The 20,541-nt window shown below is 41.9% G+C and overlaps 1 protein-coding gene across 1 annotated transcript; it reads left to right on the top strand.

Moving 5' to 3' along the window:
* Window positions 1-1,931: 1,931 nt before the first annotated feature.
* On the top strand, window positions 1,932-20,304 carry nfatc4 (nuclear factor of activated T cells 4). The gene is made up of 13 exons (XM_033649869.2): window positions 1,932-2,619; window positions 8,061-8,206; window positions 11,187-11,705; window positions 11,792-11,967; window positions 12,831-12,993; window positions 13,313-13,413; window positions 14,398-14,499; window positions 14,712-14,899; window positions 15,067-15,207; window positions 15,919-15,974; window positions 16,087-16,213; window positions 16,877-17,596; window positions 20,022-20,304. Exons 1-13 carry the CDS (start codon window positions 2,427-2,429, stop codon window positions 20,090-20,092), a joined length of 2,703 nt encoding a protein of 900 aa, XP_033505760.1. The 5' UTR covers window positions 1,932-2,426; the 3' UTR covers window positions 20,093-20,304.
* Window positions 20,305-20,541: the final 237 nt, after the last annotated feature.

Genomic DNA, 20,541 nt, shown 5'->3' with positions numbered 1-20,541 from the left:
AGCTGTAGCTCGTTTTACTTTGCGATTGTTGAGATATATAAAATAATTGTCGCCATAACTTTCCATAGTTGTAATATCCTGTCTCAAGATTCAAGATTAAAAGATTAATTTGTCACTGACTCATAGTTTCAGTGTGTGCAGTGAAGTGCAGAGGTGGCACACTGAAGAGTTGAGCTAAAAGGCAATCATTATAGTTAGAATAAGCAATAAAAGTGGTTTCAGAAATAACATTTTGAAGGTACAGACGAATAAGTATTAAAAAGTTAAAGTGCATATTTATTCTTATAGATATTATCTACTTAATGTATCCTTGTACAAGGGTTCGCATGGCATCTCACAAATTAGTGCCCCATGAATGACATTATGTAGCCTACTTAATGTAAAGTTATGTAGGTTAGGTTTAGGAAAGGAAACATTTTGATGACGTACGTACATTAAAATGACTCAAAGTTCACTTGGTTTCACACAGTTCTGAACACCGGTCCCCTGGGGGAAGGGCCTGTGCTGTGTGACCCATCCACTGCCCAACCTGGCTCTTTATGCAGACTTTTGGTCTTTATACTTCCTTCTTTTTTTTTAATCCCGTCAGTGCATTTGTCACTTCATTGTTTCCTTCCTGAATACATGGATTATATACACATGAACAGTGCATGAGACTAGCCTTATATACTGCATAAAGCCTTACTGGATTGTATTGAATCTTCTCAGTGGTATCTTTGGGTCTGAATTGTAAACTGTTAGGCTAATAAATGAAAGCCAGTAACAAAATTAGTCATCCCTTAGGAACCCTATGCGGCCAAGGGGTGCCCAAACAAACTGAAGACTCAAAACATGAAAAGTAGTTTTTGGATTAATTTTTTACGGCTAATGTTTAGGAAATGGATATACTCCTTAATTCTGCTGTTGAGCACAACAATATTGTCACATGGGGATTTCGTAGGAGTATGAGTTATTAGATTCTGTTTCAGGCCCTAAAAAGCCTTGCGTCGGCCCTGCTGGTAGCACTATTCCCTCTCCCCGACCAGACTGCAGCATCTTGAGATCAGGATCCAAGGCCTGCCCACACAACCCCATGAGGATGACAGGGAGAGCGAAGCCCCAGTTACACACCAGTATAACATCCATAATGATTGTGAGAATCAGAGGAGGACGAGGAAGGAGGACAGAGAGGAGGAGGGGGGAGGACTAAGGAGCTGGGCTGAGGCGGAGAGAGCCAAAGAGAGAGTGTGTTTATTTAAGTTTTTCGTCTCCTGACTCAGACAGAGAGCAGACTACAGAGGATAATGAGAAACAGATCTTTGGTGGAGAGGAAGGGGAGGGAGAGAGACTCAAGAGAAGGAGGGACGAGGAGGAGCTGGTGGGGAGAAGAGAGGAAGGAGGAGTGGGGTAAAAGAAAAAAAAAGAAGAGGAAAGGGGAGGAGAGGGAAGAGTGACAGCCAAAAAAGGGGGGCTGTCGTGTTCATCACCACAGGAAATAGGCCCTCTTATGTTCACTAACTGACAGTTAACATCACAGCCCTGGTGGCCATGCAGCCGGCCTACAATGGCAGGTTTTGGAGACAGTGAGCTGCTTGCCATGAGTCCTGCTCATGAGTGGAATGATAATCAAATTGTTTTGGGCTTAAATGTGGGAAAAAGTTATTGATGCTGAGGATGACATGGAGATAAACCAAATTCTAGTGGAACAACACCAAGAAAGTGATGTGTGTGTGTGTGTGATGCTGAATAAGATGTGAGTTGTAAAGACAAGCCATAATTGGAGTTTCAAATATGTTATGTTGTATTAAGTAAATGTGAAGTGAGTTTGACTAAAAGAGAAACCTCGAGAGTGAGTGGGGAGGAGGGGGGAGAAGAGGGAGGTTGGAGGTTGGGCAGGGGGGATTCATGACTGACAGGCACAAGGTCCTATGGGGAATGAGTAACGGTCCAACTGGAGCTGGGAAACCCACCCAAAGGCAATTAAGGGTAAAGGACGACAAAAATATTTGATAAACTTTTTTTTCCCTCTCTCTGTCTTATGCGGGGAAGAAGAAGCTACAGGGATGGCGATGGAGCTAGAATGAAAGACCCGAGTGTACGTTGGAGATATGTTTTGGAAAAGACTGTAAGATATCCAGAGCGAAGATTTGATTTGGACCGCAAGGCATCCAGGCTGAAAAAGTTGCAAATACCGGAGCAAGAAGCAGTCCTCATCGTGTAGAAACAGCTTGGAAAAGTTGCTGAAGTTACACCAAAACCTTCCCAGAGGAGGGATATTTGCGCAATGACACGCACGTAAGAGAAAGACAAAAAGTTTTGGGGGAATATCTCCAGGGAACTTCTCTTTTTCGAGGCGCACCAAGGACGTTTAAGTCGCTGCTGTATCCGACGCAGGGAGATAAGATTGTATCACTTAATCTGTATCCTGTCCTTGCTGCCGGAGGGCGATGGGGGCCGCGCCGGGCTCGGGCTGGGAGGAGGGCGAGTTCGAGTTCAAGTTGGTGTTTGAGGAGGACCCGCCGCCGCGGCAGAACCAGGGGCCATCCCCGGTGCGCACAGCCGAGCCGGAGAGCTCCGTTCCCGGGGAGGACAGTGAGTGCGCCCTCCTGCACCTGGAATCCTCCAGCAGCAGCAGCCTGGGTTAGAGTCATTTCTTGGATAACTGAATGTGTTGAAGTACAGGGACACATGAGATGGTTGAGGTCTGAGCGGCCTGACAGTGTGGCTTCCAATGCATAGGAAAGTGTGTGTGTGTGTGTGTGTGTGTGTGTGTGTGTGTGTGTGTGTGTGTGTGTGCGCGCGTGCGTGTGTGAGTGTGTAGTTGGATGTTACATGTGCTGTAATGAGGGCCTTTATTGGCATGCCTGTGCTTACATTTAGTGTATGAGTGTGTTTGAACTTGCATGTGATGTGAGTGCGTGCCTCTGTCTGTAAGCATGTGAGCATTAGTATATTTGTTATTGTGTGCTTTTGTGTGTTGTGTGCATATCTGACTGTATTCCTTTCTGCGTGTGTGTATTTGTGTGTTTGTGCATGTGTGCGTGCAGCCCCAGACTCAATGTGTTTCTAATCAGCTGTGCGTGTGAGTGGAGTTAACAGCTGCCATCTGGGAAGGAATCTCAACCTCTGTGTACTGAACAGGCACCACATACACACCTCCCTCCCTCTTTCACTCAACCTCCATCTCCCCCATTTTTCACTGCACACACGCACACACACGCACACACACAAACACACACCTCTTATCCTCACATCCACTCTCTCATTTGTTTCCCGCCCACACTGGCATACAGTTGTATTACCACACCCAAGGCATGAAAGTGAACTGCAGGACAAACAACAGAGTAATTCTTGACTTTAAGTGTTTTTACTTTTCAGAGCATCACAGAAGAGTTTGGTCAGCTCCCCTGACACTTTGGTTGCACCCCTTTTATTCAGATTTATGTCCTCAACTTTCCATGTCTTGATAAAACACGCAAACCTGTCAAACACAACTTCTTTGGCTTGCGACAAAGCAGTGCTAACTTAACTGGCTCAATGTTTCTTACAGTTGTGACCAGTTCAACTAGACACTACCAAACTTATACGATTTGAATTACTTTTAGATGCCCAAAGTGGTCAAATGTAGAGCAGCACTGACCCCACCTTTTCTTGTCAGATCCCTCAAGTATGTAATGTATCTGTCTGTAGATACAGAGCACTAACCCAATACCAGTGCTCTATGTTTCCCAAATTCAAAATCTGTGTATCGCTGCATGGGACTCAATGGATTCATTTTTACACGAGGTAACATGAGGCCAGATGATGTTATGATGCTAAAAACTCAGCTGGCAGGGCGCCGTGACTTAATGAAAGTAATCTATAGCAGAAACACTGACTTTTGTAATGACAACGATGGAAAAAGTGTTTTTAATGTGGATTAGTCATGTCATTTCCACTAACCGAGGACAGTCCATGGCCAAAATTAATTAGTTTACAGGATAAAAGTAACTATTAAAGAAAATCGGAAAAGACACAAAATGTTGTAGAAGGAATGTGTCAGGACCCAACAAATAAATCTTGTGATTCCTTGTGGGGATCCTGACCCCACGTTGAGAAGTGTCACTCCTTATGAGAGGTTGACCTCAGGACACAGAAAAATACATTACAGTATATTAAACATGCTTGACTTAAAAGGGCAGTTCAACCTAAAATCAAAAATTCATATTTTCTCTCTTGCCTGTAGTGCTGTTTATTAATTTAGATTGTTTTGTTGTGAGTTGACGAGTGTTGGAGATATTGGCCACTGAGATGTATGCCTTCTGTAGGATATAATGGAACTAGATGGAAAAACTCAACAGCAAGGTCTCTTTCCAGAAATCATGACCCAGTTACTCAAGATAATCCACACCCCTTGTTGTGAGCAGTTTCATGTAGGAACTATTTTCTTTCTACTGAACTACACCCACCGACTGTATCACCATGCAGACAGAAGCATGCATCTACTGCTAGCTCACCTAGCAACACTGAGCTAGCTAATGTTACAGCTTGGCAGAGAATCGCCATTAATGTTAACATCTCACGCTGTTGCAAGGATAAGCCTCTCTTCCACCAGTAGATGCCTGCTTCCGTCTGCATCGTGATATGGGTGGAGGGTGTTATTCGGTAGACAGAAAATAGTTCCTACATGAAACTGCTCATGACAAGGTCTGTGGATTATCTCGAGTAAGCGGGTCATGATTTTTGGAAAGAGACATTGCTGTTGAGTTTTATAGATGTTTTTTTTTTTGGGCAGTTTAAGCACCACAAGCTGAGTGCCATCTAGTTCCATTATATTGGAGAGAAGGCAGACATCTCTACGGCCAGTATCTCCAACACTTGGCACCTCACACCAAAACAATCTAGACTGATAAACGGCACTAAAGGTAAGAGGAAAAATATAGATTTCTGATTATGGGGTGAACTATCCCTTTAAGATGAGGCCTCCCAAAAGAAAGTGACAAACTGATGGTGTAAAATAACGGTCAGGTCAGCTTTGGTAGGGATAAACTCTTCTGCTGGTCCACACGTAAATAAATGATTGTTTCCTGCATAGTTATGAAAACCCTGAAGAGGTAAAAGTGTCCATTATTTTATAGGAAAAAAGCAATAACTGGAGAGAAGTCAGAAAAACTGGAGTAAACATGCGTCTTCAGTGTAGCATAAACGTATATATTTTTTGCTTTATATCCTGTTTATCATCTTGAGACCCCTCGTAAGGTTCTTAATCACTTTTTGTGAGAGGTTCAACCCAGGACACAGAGCAAAATATTACAGTACATTAGATCTGTTAGATCTTTATTGTGTTAGGTATGTTTTCGTGCCTCATAAACTTCTCTGCTGGTCTGCACACAAACATCTGAATCATTGTTTCATGTGAAAAGAGAAGTTGCCTCAGCACTGCAGCTTTAACCACTTGGAAATATTTCTGTTGCCAGGAAACATTTGAAAAGATTTTTCACCCCAAGTCTTAATTTGTTGGCAGTTGCTGTTGTGTGCCGGCGTTGCCCAAAAATTGCCTGTAGGGCCCGCCGCCACTGCAGCGCAACAATGATCAGTTGGAGCCTCGCTCATTACAGAGTAACTACTGTTTGGCTCCATGTGGAGGCCGACCACACCACGCTGGGGAAATGTTGTGGTGAGGACTGTGGTCTTTAGAGGTCATGTCCTCATTCGGATGATTGGTTGGCAAAAAGTCCAAAACGTTTTGTTCTCTGAAAATTTTTAAAGAAGGTGTGGTAGAACAAAATCCACAAATCGTCTTCATAACTGTTGAGTTTAGCTGCAGAATTGGGTTTGTGATTCTCTGTGGTGTAAGATTTGGATCAGGGAGCCAAATGTTTGGTTACAATTCCCACTTCACCCTTTACTGCACTATTTGTGACTATAATACATGGAAAACATGTATTGAAATAGTTCTTCACACCCGAAATAGAGTTTATAAAAGTGCTGAGTAAACTGTTTCCATGTGACTGTGTGAGATTATGGAATATAAAACCAAATCCTTCTTTGTCATGTAGTTTTTTTCCCAACAAAAATCTCATGTACAGCATACTTTCCCGTTTCTGTGTAGATTTTAGAAATGTATCATTTACAGTTGCAACTTAATTCACTAAAATGTTCTGTGCTGCCTTGCCATAGAATAAAAATGTTTATCTTTGATCTTTGAAATAAATAACAATATAAAGACTAACACTTAAGGGGTAACAGGTATTTTTCAACCTTGTCCCTATTTTCACAAATGGAGGCAACAATTTTTGAACTTGGTCCAGTGTTGAGCACTGCAGCCAGTTGCAGCAAAACAGGCTGCGATGTAACTTCTCATGGCATTGTGCTCCATTAGTTTACATCCACTAAAAGTGCTTGTTTTTGTCACTGATGGGCTCAGATTATTATTAGTATTGTGTCTGACAACATTTTGGAAAGGATTCCTACAACGATAGACCTTGTTGTTCAAGGCTAAGATCCTTTTTGTTTTTTTTACATCATAAATAAAATTACATCATAAACATCATAAAACACACTTCATTCAAAGTCATTCAAAGTCAACAGCAACAAAATAAAACTCACAAATGTTGTCTCGGTTCGTCTTTCCACTGTTACAACAATCGCCAGCTCTGGTTTGGTTGAAATAAATCCTTAATTCACGCAGTCTGATGTGAAGATATGCTGGCTCTATACACGCTCAATCACTATTTATTCAAGTGGAGTCTGGGGGCGGGTGGCGATAGCAATTTTGGGGTTGTTTCTGGTTACACAAAAGGATCTTAATCTTTAACAAAAAGATCTATCTCAGTAGGGATCCTTTCCATAATGTTGTCACTTACAGTCTGATCCTGTCAGTGGCAAACACAAACATTCTTAGTTTACTGCAGCACTCTCGCTCAATACTGGACCAGTTTTAAAAAATAGTTGTTCCCATTAGTCACTTAGATGCAAAAACTTGGAAAAATAGGGTCCAGGTCGGAGAATACCAACCTCTAAAGAATAACAATTGGCCTAGCATGTTATCAAAGTTAGCATTCATATCATCCAATATAAAGCTGTTTAATCTCAAGGAATAGTTCAACAACCTGGCACGTAACGACCCCTAAAACCACAGTGTGTCAGTTTTACTCTTTGGATTTGTACAGATTAAAAACTAGGATACCACATGTTAATAAGTAACTTTAAAAGTGCAGGCGGATTTTATTACCTTTGGACAGAGCCAGGCTAGCTGTTTCCCATGTTTACAGTCTTTATGCTAGGCTAAGCTAACCGTCTCTTGGCCACACTTCATGTTTTCCGTACACATATAAAAGTGGTGTCAACCTTCACATTTAACTCTCGGCAAGAACGCGAACCACCATGTTTCCCAAAATGTCAACCTGCTCTTTTATATTAAAAGTGACACAATGCTGCACTTGTTTCAAAGACATTAACTGCACTTCCTGAGGAGAAGTCCCAGTTGCATGCATTTTCCATATGTTATCAATTACAGATCAGTAAATCAAGGAAAATTGATGTGTAATGAACAATATAGGCATGCTGATGATAAAAAATGAATCTCTGCTGACCACAAATTGTGTTTACAGTGTTTTGATTGACATGTAATGAGTCTTTTTCGTGCCAGATTTGAAAGAACAGCACGCTTTGAGAGCTAACTGTCATTTTGAGGTTGTAAAAAGAGATTAATGGGAGGCCACATGACCCTCAGAACCCGCAATGTATGATATAAAAAGAAAGTCTGTTTGAACAAAAGAGAAAAAAAGTTGTTGCTTTTTTTTTTTTTTAAACTAGAAAGCAGCCAGAAGTTAAATTGTTGCCATGTGGAAGTGAAGGTGTATATAAGGAAAATGAACACAGAGTAAACTCTTCATTTGCAGCATTTTATAATCAGCATTTTTAGGCAAGTAAGACCAACTTTTGTCCACAGTTGTGATACTTTCGCCAATAACAGCATACAAGTATTTTCTCTCGGGGCTCTAAACTTGTGACATTTGCCACTTTATTTTCTAAATCATATTCTGGTGTCAGTGTCTGTCATGTTACCACACATTCAGTCTAGTTATTCTTTCTATCAGTTACAGATAACCACCGCTCAATCAGCATCCCCAGCCCGCCACCCTCATCCAATCAGAGGGCTGGGATGCATTCCCCGCCTCCACGGAGGGCTCCTGCCAGAGAGTTCAGCGGGACCTATGAGAGCTTGCCGGCACGTTCTGTACAGGTGAGATGAACTGTTTGTAAGTCCTGCTTGTTTATGGTCAGAGGGTTTGAACCTGAAAACTTAAGTTTATAGGTCATTCTGTACCTTTTGCATATTTTACCCCTCAGTGTAGCGATGGGTCCTTCACTCACCAATGACATGTTGACTTTCTCCAATGACAAATCACAAGCTGTTACAGCTTTAGTAATGATGCAATGGTCAGCACACACAATTGGAAATTGCCTAATCTAAAACTAGCCTAAGCCAATTGTACCTAGATGCACATCTTTGGAGGTAAATTTGGACTTGGAATATTTTGAGAAAATCATCCCTGAAACTGGGGGGAACTTGGCCTTGTTCTTGCCAGTTTTCTTTATGCAATATATGCGGATGATATATTATACAATGTATCCTCAAACAGCAGTTTGCATGATATCTAACGAATTAGCAGTCCACAAATTAATGTAAAAGTGCATACTTAACGTAAAGTTACATACTTAAATGATAAGTTGCACTGATAAGATTAGGGCAGGAAACATGGTAATGACGTACCTTAAAATAACTCAGAGTTCACCTGGTTTCACACAATCCTGAACACTGGTCTCCTAGGACAAAGTCCTGTGTTTGTTTGATCCGTCCACCACCCCAACCAGCCTTCTTACACTCAATTTCGGTATTTATTCTACTTCTATCTTTATTCCAGTCAGTGCATTGGTCATTGAATTAAATGGTTAACAAATTACTGGCTCGTGATTATGTGCATTACTTGCAAATTGTCTTGTATTACGTTTTGTAGGAATACATACGAACAGTGCAAGAGAACAGCCTGATTAGTACGGACCTTTTCGAAAATCAAAAGCCAGTGGTTTCAGTTAATTCAAACAGAGTATTAGTTTCACATTCTAAAGTCTTGCTGAAAGTAATCTGTTACAGTGATCATTTAGTTGATTTCCTTGTGTGGAAGTCCACCATCCAATATTTGAGAGTCAGCTGCTAAAAGATGTGCATTCACAAGTTATGTTGATGTGAAATAAAACCTGAAAGACAAACTTTAAGCAAACATGGATGTTGATAAATTGAATTTGGTAGTTTTTGTTTGCATTAAAAATGTTACTGTTCACTTGAAGAGTGGACATAGTAAATGGACTTGCACTGGTATATTGCTTTCCTAGTCCTCTGACCACTTAAAGCACTTTTATACTACATGTTACATTCACACACACATTCATACACTGGTGGCCACAGCTATTATACAAGGTTTCATCTGCTACTCAAATTTTAAACGACTTTAAACATTCACATGCTCTCAATTATCGTTAGTTCAGTAAATACCTTGCCCAAGGATACTGTATGAATTGAAGGAGCCGGGGATCGAACCGCCAATCTTCCAATTAGTGGACGACCCGTTCTAGCCTCCTGATCTACAGCTACCCCAAGGGCTGACTTTCAATAAATCATAGCAAGGGAGCTGCTTTGCTTCATACAAAATGCTGACTCAGAATCAGCTCATCTGCAAGGGACTTAATCGCCAGGTTCTTCACAAACATGCGGTGCAATATAGGAGAGGGGAGACCATCATCTGTCCACACCCCACCGCTGTCACAAACGACTCTTGTCACTGACCAAAGTCAGCTATCCGTGGCCAACCGAAGATCCCCGGCACTATGGTGTTGTTATAAATGTCTGGCTCAGAGATGTTCAGTCATAATCGCTTTTGCTTCTACACATTTGCAAAAGCACATTTGCTTCACATTTGCTTCTAAGCCAAGCACATACATCAAATGTCTGAGTTTGCCGTTCCTCTCATACTGAGCAGGATTACTATTGCAACAACACCTCATCAGTAGGGTAAAGCTCTCATGACGATCTAAACCTAGCTCACATTCCCTACTAGCGGGTATACAATCCAGCGCTTGGTGAATTACGCTTCACAATGATAGGAAGAGCCAAGGGGTAATTCATACGTGCAAAAACTATTTCAACATAGTTTCTGTTCACAACTGTGTTACTATGTGATAAAAACTGTGGTAGAGTTGTATATCAAAACCTTTCAAGGGAAAGAAATGGCTGATTCGAATGTAGAAAATCAATCAAAAAGAAACCCAGAATGACCTTTTTTGTTTAGACTGCTAAAAATGAACGGTGACTAATTAAGGTTTTCCTTTGTAAATCAATGAATCTTTGATTCTTTTTAATTCCTTAGTTTAGTCTAGAAAAAGTGCCCATTACAGTTTCCAAGAGGTCACATTGCATGTTTTATCAGAGCAACAGTCCCAAATCATAAAGTTATTTGATATGAACCCAGCCTGGTAAGACCACCCTGATGATGTGAGCTCAACATTTTGTTTCGCTCTCTGTATCAGTCTGGACTCGCGCCAAACACTTGGGCGTACTCGCCTTGTCAGACAAACTCCCTTAGCCAATCAGCATAACAAAACACCGGGGAACATCATCTTCATCACCAATGGAGCCAGTTGATAAATTAAGTTTTTTGCCAAATCCAGTTGGAAGAAAGGCAAAAAACATCTTTTCTTCAAAGAAACTCCAAGAGTGCATACTCTCATTCTTGTGTATTTGTTATTATTGACTACATTTCTGCAATAACTTCACTTACTGATGTGTTTACTCTACTAACATTAGAGTCAGCGCTAGTTACTTAGGTAGCCGCCATTACTGTTCTGCAAGCTGCGGCTTGCATTCTGTAATCTACAACAATGCAGTCTCTGAAAGGTTGCTTATGTTGTCAACTACGGTGCAGATCCCTGATTGACCTTGATTGGATTTCAATTCCTGGGAAGTGTTTTGGGCGGCAGTAAGTCCACACTTATACAAAGAGCAAAACAGAATATTGAGCTGACGTCATCAGAATGGTCTTACCAAGCTAATACTTACGTCTGAGAAGTTAGAACAACCTAATATTTGGCATTTTCTGTGTTATCAACTGACTCTCAAAACCAAATGAAAGTTAAGTACTTTTTGGTTGCTCTCATCTGTCCTCCAGGTTTCAGAGTCCCGTGTGGTTGAGTGTCCTAGCATCCAGATAACCACCATCTCCCCTGAAGATGATATAGCACCCACCATTTCCAGTTACTGGGACATGGGCGGCGGCGGTGGGTGGGACCGAGAGCGCCTCTACCTCCCCCTGCTGGACCCCTTTACTTATCGCGACAGATGCCCTGGCTCCCTCAGCCACAGTCCCAGCCCTGGCTCCAGCCCCTCCTCCCGCGGCTGGCTCAGTCCAGCCTCCAGCTGTGACTCTCTGCTGGTGGAGGAAGAGGAGCTGAACGAGGCCACAATCAATTTTGGCCTCTCGCCATCCTCAAGGCCCACGTCCCCTGGGGGTAAAAAACGTAGAAATTCCCCTATGGTCTCTCCCTGTACCTCACGAAGGGGTAGTTACTCAGAGGAGCTGCAGGGATGCAGCCTCGAGGGTGGAGACTCCAACCCTCAGTCGCAAGCTCCGCCCAGCAGCTGTGAGCTCAGCATCCCACAGAAAACCAGGAAGACGTCATTGGAACAGGTGAAGATGCTTGGTTTCGTGGTGTTTCTCAAATGTTATTTCCATATGTGGCACTAAAATGGTGAACCATACCTTTTGGGTTCTAGTTGTCTCCCAGGGGGGTGGATCAGGAGCAGGCTCCAGGCCATAGTTCCCCCTGCCCGCTGTCAGAGACTCAGCATACCAGGAGAGAGCCCCCTTCGCTGGGCATGGACTACCTCTCTGTACCTCCTGCTCTAGCCTGGGGCCGGACCCGAGCCAGTGCCCACAGCCCTCTGTTCAGGCAAGGATACACACCACCTACATACATGATAATATCAAAAATCACAGATTAAAGCTCAGTACTGATGATGTGTTAAAGGCTTACCCATATTAGAAATAACATAAAAAGAAATAAAACAAACATTGCATTTTTAAAAAGTGAATACCAGTGTCTTTCCAGAAATAGTCTCTCCATTACTCTTCTAAAAAGAAATGCTTATACTGAATTTTTAATGCAATTTTTCACCACAAATAAAAGCTGCTGGTATGTTACCAAAAGCTGGGTCACACCAGCGTTTGTAACAGATAAATTTCATCAAATAAATTAATTTCAGTGGAACTCACTGAGTGCATTTATGGAGTAAATTTGTGCAGTGCATAGAGTGAACTCTGACATGCAAATTGGCACTGTATGTGCACCAATTTGGCTGTTAGAAAGTTATCTAACATCAACTCAGTACTGTGTTAAAATACAACAGGTAATATGTTTGCAGCATGTCACCATGGTTTTTTCTGGATTTTCAAAAAAAAAAAAAAAAGACAGTAAAAGCTGGAGTTCACTGATCTACTCAGGATTTTTGTTCAACGAAAAATGAAGATAACAAAAGTAAATGCATCTTAATCACAATAAAAATGTGGATACTTTTATGTGAAGGGCTCAGCACTGAGAACGGTTAGTTTGGCTTTATATACAAAGATTTAAACCATCAGTTATAACTGTGTTAATGAGCATTTATTTGTCCCTATAAGTCCGTTTTGGACTTGTCATGTTTGCATGTGTAAATTCCATTTGTGGTCTGAAAAATAGTTATTCATTGGCATCTCAGCATTCTTTTCCATGTTCACTGCAACTAAAACTGTCTAATGTGTCTAATCCACTTGTAGGTCTAATGCTCTGCCGCCACTCGACTGGCCACTGCCGTCCCAGTTTGATCAGTACGAGCTGCGTATTGAGGTGCAGCCCCGTCCACACCACAGAGCCCACTATGAGACAGAGGGAAGCAGAGGAGCCGTCAAGGCCACGCCAACAGGACATCCTGTCGTCAAGGTGAAACCCAAATCTCCAGATTTAGGCAGCTGCTTAAAGTGACACCAATCCGTTAGCTCTTCCCAAACAATGTCTTCCTTAGAAATGCTGCATGAACCCATATTTTGATAATCCATTTGCCTTTGTAGTGACATCATTTTAACGGCTCTGACTGTCCTTATGTTAAATGTAATTTCTATTGAAGCTGAAATAGAAATTTACTTTGACTGTTGCATTTTTCACAATACTGGAACAAAGTCTCAGGGCTCATGTTGTCTCTCACTGCTGTTGGCCTCATCACAGTTTGATCTCGTCCCTCACACTGTGTCTTTCTGTACAGCTGTGTGGATACACAGAGAGGAAGCCACTCTCCCTTCAGGTTTTCGTTGGAACAGCTGATGACCGATCAATCAGGCCACATCCTTTCTATCAGATACACAGGTACTGTGCTGTATCTCTATTTAAAGTCAAACCTACTACCAACCGACATCACTATTCAAGGGACGCCACATACTGTATATTCATCATCTGACCACTGTGGCTTTAACCATTGCGTAACTGACCACCAGCTGCTTCCAGTGTTGCTCCAGGAAATGTCTTGCACCAGTTATTCTCAATGTAACGTGCTCTGGTATGAGAACGTCAGCTTAATATAGAAGATGTAAAGTCTTTAAGAGCAAAGACATGTAGCTGTTGTATAACTAGATCATGTTGTCATTCTGCTCAGTGTTTCGACATCTATGAGATATTTTTGGGATATTAACAGGGACTGATTGGTCTGTATTCCAATGGCTTTTAGTAATTAGGACATTTTCTGTATTATTTATTCGATCCGAAAAGCGTTTTATTTATTTTTGCACACTACGTAGCATCTTGGTTGCCAAATGGTTACAGCTGATGCCACAAAACTGCAGCATCGCCGGTTCAATTCCAGCTGAGCACCTTGGTAGCGTGCCCACACAAGTTTTTGACCCCAAAATGACATTACTTGTTTTGTCTGACCAAAAGTCCAAAATTTAAAGGTATTCCAATTTACACTGATATAAAACAGAAAAAAAAGAAAATCTTAACATTATGTCCAACAACTGTTACGTGCTGTAAACCGCAAATATTGGAAATGTTTGCTTGATACATCACTTACACTCTGACATCTCTCTACCTTGTGCATGTATAGGTCCTGTTTGTGCATGTGTGTGTCTTTCGGACCTGTGTGTAATTGACAAGCAAGAGTGAAAACATTGAATTTCCCCTCAGGGGGATTAATAAAGTAAATAAACTTAAAATAATAAACTTAAAAACATTTAATGAATAGCATAAATTGTATTGTACCAGCTTGGGCAGAGCACAAGTCTATTGTGGGACTTTGATTCAGCATAAAAACTGTAAACGGAGGGCTGTTAAATCCAGCTGTTTCTCCACTCTCAGAGTGACAGGGAAGATGGTGGGTACTGCCAGTCACGAGAGCGTTCAGGCGGGGACCAAACTGCTGGACATCCCTCTCAACCCTGAGAACAACATGACTGCACTGTGAGTAGCAAAGAGACAGGAAGTGTTTTCCCTAAAAGCTCACAAAACTTTTTGTGCATGTTTTTCAGCCTTATACTCCAGTTTTAAGGCTATGTTGAAGTCTACAGTCTATACTTGAGAAGCAGGTTAATTATTTTAATTTCTTTACTGGACCAATGTTGAAGAATGTGACTACAAGAGACTGGATAGATTTAACATTTTTTGTGTTGTAGCATCGACTGTGCTGGGATTCTGAAGCTGAGGAACTCGGACATCGAGCTGAGGAAAGGAGAAACAGACGTTGGAAGGAAGAACACACGTGTCCGTTTGGTGTTTCGTACCCACCTCCCTCTAGCGCCCCCTGTAGCCGCGCCTGGCCGAGTCCTGGCTCTGCAGGTTGCTTCCCTGGCCATCGAATGCTGTGAGTATCTGGTCAGATGCGCTAAACAGCAAAGAGAACACACCTTTGCGCAACACTTACCAAAGCAGGTTGTTAAAGCCACTCTGTGTAAGAATTGTTGCATGCATAAGGAGGACATACAGTGGTAGTGAGGTCATGTTTAATTTGCCTGATTGTCCCTGTCTTAGCCCAGCGTTCGGCTCAGGAGCTGCCTGTCATCGAGTCCGTGAGTCTTACCTCCTGCTCTGTGGAGGGAGGAGAGGAGCTTCTGCTGAGCGGCTCTAACTTCCTGCCAATCTCCAGAGTCCTTTTCATGGAGAGAGGGACAGGTAAAGGTCCACAGAGGAGACACAGGCCTTTCTAAAGTTGTTTTTCTGATCTGTTTTATCTAATATCTTGATGAGTTTCTGACTGAAATGAAGCCAGTAAAAATAACTAGCTTCCAGAGTAGTGAATTTTTTTTTCTGCAATACAATTCAGATACAAACACTGAGTCTGTAAAAACATTTAAAATAATTTCAGTAAGTGCAACCCAAATTCAATGTTAAAAAACTAGCTTGTTTTCTATTCTTTTTTTTTAATTTAGTAGCACAGTGTAAATAGATACATCTCAATGCAGTGTGTTCATGCCTCGGTCTTTCCATTAAGGCTATCTAATTGCAGTCAGTCTTTTAGATATTGTACGGCTGTACAGCACATCATTCAGGGAAAAATAGAAAAGGGATAATAGCTTTTACATGATGTGAAACAGGGTTTAACTGTCTCAGAGAGACTGTCTGGGGTTTTCCAGGATGCTGAATACACAACAGAATGAATTGAGATAAAAATTTAAATAGATTTGTTGACATAAAATGATCTTTAAAAACAGTTGTGAGAGTGCAGGAGCAGTAGAAGCAGAACCAACCAGTTTTACAAAGGCTTTAATGTTGGGTGTTATCTGTGATACATTGACAGCACATTATATTAATTAAACTTATTGTGTGTCTTAATGCGTGTGTATCTACGTTACACTTAATTCTACCTTGTGTTCTTAATATTAGATGGTAAACTGCAGTGGGAGGAGGAGGCTCATGTCGACCGAGACAACAGCAATGAGGTAATTTTGCATGTGTGACATCAGTCCTCAAAATGTCACCAATTCCAAAAAGTATCTGCAACAACAGGAACTGAGTCTGTACCGTTGTGTCCACACCTCTTTTTTGTTACAGTGTTTGTTGTGTGTGAGGGTCCCCGCCTACAGCGACCTGTCTGTCAGTCGGCCGGTGTCGGTTAGTCTTTACGTCTCCAATGGGAAGAGGAAAAGGAGCAGCACGCACTGCTTCAAGTATCTCCCCAGTAAGTGTCCAATCACACCGTATTCACATCTGTCTCTCCTCTATCTGTAGCGGATTTTGTTCAGTTTGTGTTTGTGTGTTTGATTGATTAAAAATTCATCTTACTTTTGAAAGAAAGGAAAAAAAGATTTTTGTTTATGGCATTTTCCACTTTTACATCACTAAGTGTATCTTTTTAAAACATATATCCTCAATATTTTTTGTATTTTATGAGTTAATTTGACCAATAGTTGTACTTTTAGAATGTTTTTTTCTTTCCAAATACCTATGTGAATTTCTTTCCAACTACTTGTGACTTGTTTAAATTATATGATTTTAAAGAGTCAAAATAAATATTTCTCATTCTTATAATGCTCATTTGGAGATTTCCCATTGCACAATGGTCTTTTGAAAACATCTTCTTTAAATTATATACCATAACCTAAAATGTAATAAGATTTTTACATTCATATAAAAGCTAAAAACAAATAATAAATGTAAAATGAAAAGAAATGTGGTTCTAGATTTATTTCCGAGAGACATAAACCACATTAAACTCCAATAAAAAGTGACTATATAAAAAACATCATGCAACATCAAAGTCCTCACTGGGAGAACCTGGAATACAAAATGTAAAAATATTATTACAACATATTAGTGAAAGTGTTTCTGTTTCTCCTCACAGTTATGTTCAAAGAGGAGGACCCGCTGCTGTCCCGGCCCTCTGTGCTGCCTCTGGATGGGGGGAGTGTGTGTCCTGTGGGGGGTCAACCCAGGATGGACAGGGGCTTTCCTGTGAGAGGCGACCCCATGGGTGACGATCGAGGCCTGGGCTTCCACCTGCCCCCCTACCCCTCCACCTACTCCCCTCCCTGCCCCACTATGGGTTACCATGAGGAGTACTGCTCCAAACCTGATGCTACGGTGGAGGAGCCCAGCGGGTCCAGGGCAGCCTTGTCCGAGGGTCACCCCAGCTTTGAGAACCTGGAGCTGGGCTTCACCGAGCTCCTTCCCCCCTTATACCCCCGCGGTCCGCAGCCTCCCTCCCCTTCCCCTTCCCCTTGGCTGGACTCACCCTACCTTTCCTCCTCGCCCTCTCCCTCCCACTCCTCCTCTCTCAGCCCGTTTCCTGCCGGCAGTCCCATCTCGACCTCCCCTCTGCCTCCCATCCCCACTTCCCCTTACCCACAGTACTCTGCTTATCCTCAGGAGGTATGTCCTTCCCCTCCCTCCAACCCCAGCCCATATCAGGACATCTGCCCGGCACCCTACTCCCACTACGAGGGCTGGGACCCCCAGGGAAGGGTGCTGGGGATGGGACATGGGGGAGAGAGGGATGCCAAGATCCAGGAGTGCCCCCTGGAGTTTACCAGCTCTTCTATGCACCACATTACATTTGATGAAGGTGAGTTGAATGTTATTGTCTTAATCTTACAGAGTGCAAATGTGTAATAATCAGTTGAAAAGATTAAGTTATTAACTACATATTAATGATGGACGGAGATGATTAAGAAATGTTTTTATGTGCAGTATAAATGCATGGCTGGACGAGAGGGAGGATCAATGTGTTTGATTATAAACAGACTGGTGGATGGCAGATGGCTAAGTAAATGGTTACATGCATAACTGTGGATTATTCAGTACAGTAATGCCAGATGTCAGATGACACAGTATAGATTTAAAAACCGGGATTTAGTTGTCTGATGATACTGAATTAATATTTCTATTCATTTCTATTCATTCGGTGCTTTATATGGTGGTGGGAGATGCTCTCCATACTCATCTCATACCTGCCGTGGTGGTCAAAACTTTATTACACTGCACACTAGAAGGGCGCTCCCAAATGCCCAATCTCGCAATGTTAATGAAAGGGAAAAATAATTGGGGTATCGGCCCAGTGATACGTATTTACTCCAGAGTTTAACGGGTTCTTCCTTGGCAAATGTTACACTTTTCCACCAAGTTTTGTAAAAATCGGGCCAGTAGTTTTTCTGTAATCCTGCTGACAAACAGACCAACCAAACTGAAAAGATAACCTCCTTGCAGTGGTATTTATATTTTTACATTGCATTACCTGCCTGGTCAGTTACCATTTAACTGCATACTAAAAAATAACTTCACAAAAAAACACTAGATGCTCTGTCATTGTGGTTAAAGTTTGAACAAACACAAAGTGAACAGATGTTAGTTTTAATCCATCAAGAAATCCAAACTTTGACCAGGAGGTGAAGTCAGGGTGGAGCTCAATTGTTATGTGCCAGCCTAATAACTGGGAGTGAAGCCTGAGAAGCAGAAATGCCCCTGAAAACAAGCTCCTCTTACTGTTCTTAGTAGATATGGCCAGTGCTCAGTAACTACTTATTAAGACGTTTGGCCATCTTTACATTGATTTTATGATTCTTAAAGTAATGATAATTTTCATTTGTTCTTCTCTGGAGGGTAAAATGTCAGAATATTGCATAGAATAGCCCAGGTCAAAATAGGTTTTGCAGCCAATACAAGTTGTGGTATTTGAGAGTGTGAAAGAATCTGATAATAATATGTGGGCCTATGTTCATTTTCTACATTAAAGCTATGGTAGGCAGAAATCTGGAAAAGGCATAACAACGAAAAAAAAGTTGAAAATTCACCCTTCTCCTGCAGCTCTCGACTCTTTTTACCAAGCCCCTATCACCAGACAACCGCAGGCATATGCATGGGCTTTAAACAGTAACCTAGCGTTACCCATACATTGATTTATTTAATCCTATTTCATTGTAGAGGTTCACACAGCCCATTTGCTGCGCTCCTCCTCACCCTGCTCTCTCTCTATCAGACCACAGATGAGACAAGAATTAGCTAGCTAACAGTAGCCCTGTCCCTTGGCCTCGCCCCACACTGCTGTGGACTGCTTCCCCAAGAGAAGAACAGTCCACAGCTCGGCAGACAGACCTCAGTCGGCAGTTGTAGTAGCTCGAATTTTGTCAGTGTGAATGCCCCCAGTGCCAGGTGTCACAGCGGGGTAGGGGCCAGGGACAGTGTCAGGTCTAACCTGTTAGCTGATCTGATGAGGAGTTGGGGATGTCCGGTCCCCTGGAGCTGGGGTTTGTACATGGTTGGATTCATGTTGCTGTGGCCCCTGACTGTGGGTTCATCTCTGGAGCTGCTGTGAGCTCTCCTTCAAAGCCCTTAGCAGTGTGAGATGGTTTGTAGAGTGAGTGTGAGTGAGTTAAAGGACAAAACTATTAGCAACATTTTCTCTCCATCTCTGAAATGCTTTGCCGATATTTACACGTTTTATTTTGTTTATTGTCAGACTCCCTTGTAGACTCTCTTTTTAACTGATAAGTCCATCTTCCTTTTTGGGTTGCTTTCAACGGTAAGCTTTTGCTGCCAATGCTGGAATAGCAACTTCAGGATTATCTGCCATTGAATCATGCTCTCACTTGAGGGAGAACTTCCTCTCTCTGAAACGACCTGTGACTGGCCAGAGTTTCTCTGTCACGGGCTTCCCTGTCACGGGCATTTGTGTATCTGCCCTGATATTTGGATTTGCAGTGAATAATTGTGATAGGTGCCAAATGACAATGCAAAACACAAACATTTTAAAAACAGTCTGCACTATTGAGACGCTGTGAAAGTCATCTTCGACAAGTTATTCAGGTGTTGCAACTCCCGCTGCTTTCCAAATCAATGTGTATAAAATTATTTACAGGTTAATACACACAGATTGACAGGTTGGTTTGAGTCCAGCAAAAAGCTGAAGAAACTGTTTCTAGGACATTAAGTATTTGTTGAATGAAAGAATGGAGTGATGAACAGGTTTGTGATTTTCTCTTTTCCCTCCACAGTGACGGAGTTCATCGGGGAGGACATCCAGTCTTACCAGTCAGGCTCACAGATGGACAACCAGCCAAACTGAGCTCAGAACAGCTCATTACCCCCAGCATAATTTTAAATCCATTATGCACTTGGTATTAAGATGCATCGCTCCAGTTACACATGAAACGACAGGGGGATATGATTACCAGGACACTGTTGTAATTATGACCACAGGTAATGGTTTTTATGTGGTTTTATAAAGGGAAACAAATGTTTTTAACATGTTTTCAATATAAATTATACAAGAAAGTGCTTGGGTTTGCTGTGTCTTGTGTTTTTCTTCCAAAGAAAACAAAATTAACACTCATACAAGGTAAATTCAGAATAGAGGGACTGAAGGAAAAAGGCTTAGACACTATGGAAAACAAAATGGCTTAATAAGATATTATGCAAGATGCCGTATTCTCTACAATCCCACGTAACTATATAAACATATTTCGCAAGAGACACAATTGTGTCTTAGATTAATAAGACTGCACTAGCAGACAC

This window comes from Epinephelus lanceolatus, chromosome 12, assembly GCF_041903045.1.
Source record: "Epinephelus lanceolatus isolate andai-2023 chromosome 12, ASM4190304v1, whole genome shotgun sequence".
Taxonomy (NCBI): Eukaryota; Metazoa; Chordata; class Actinopteri; order Perciformes; family Serranidae; genus Epinephelus; species Epinephelus lanceolatus.
Note: the sequence above shows the minus strand (reverse complement) of the source record. Positions and strands in the feature narration are given on the sequence as shown.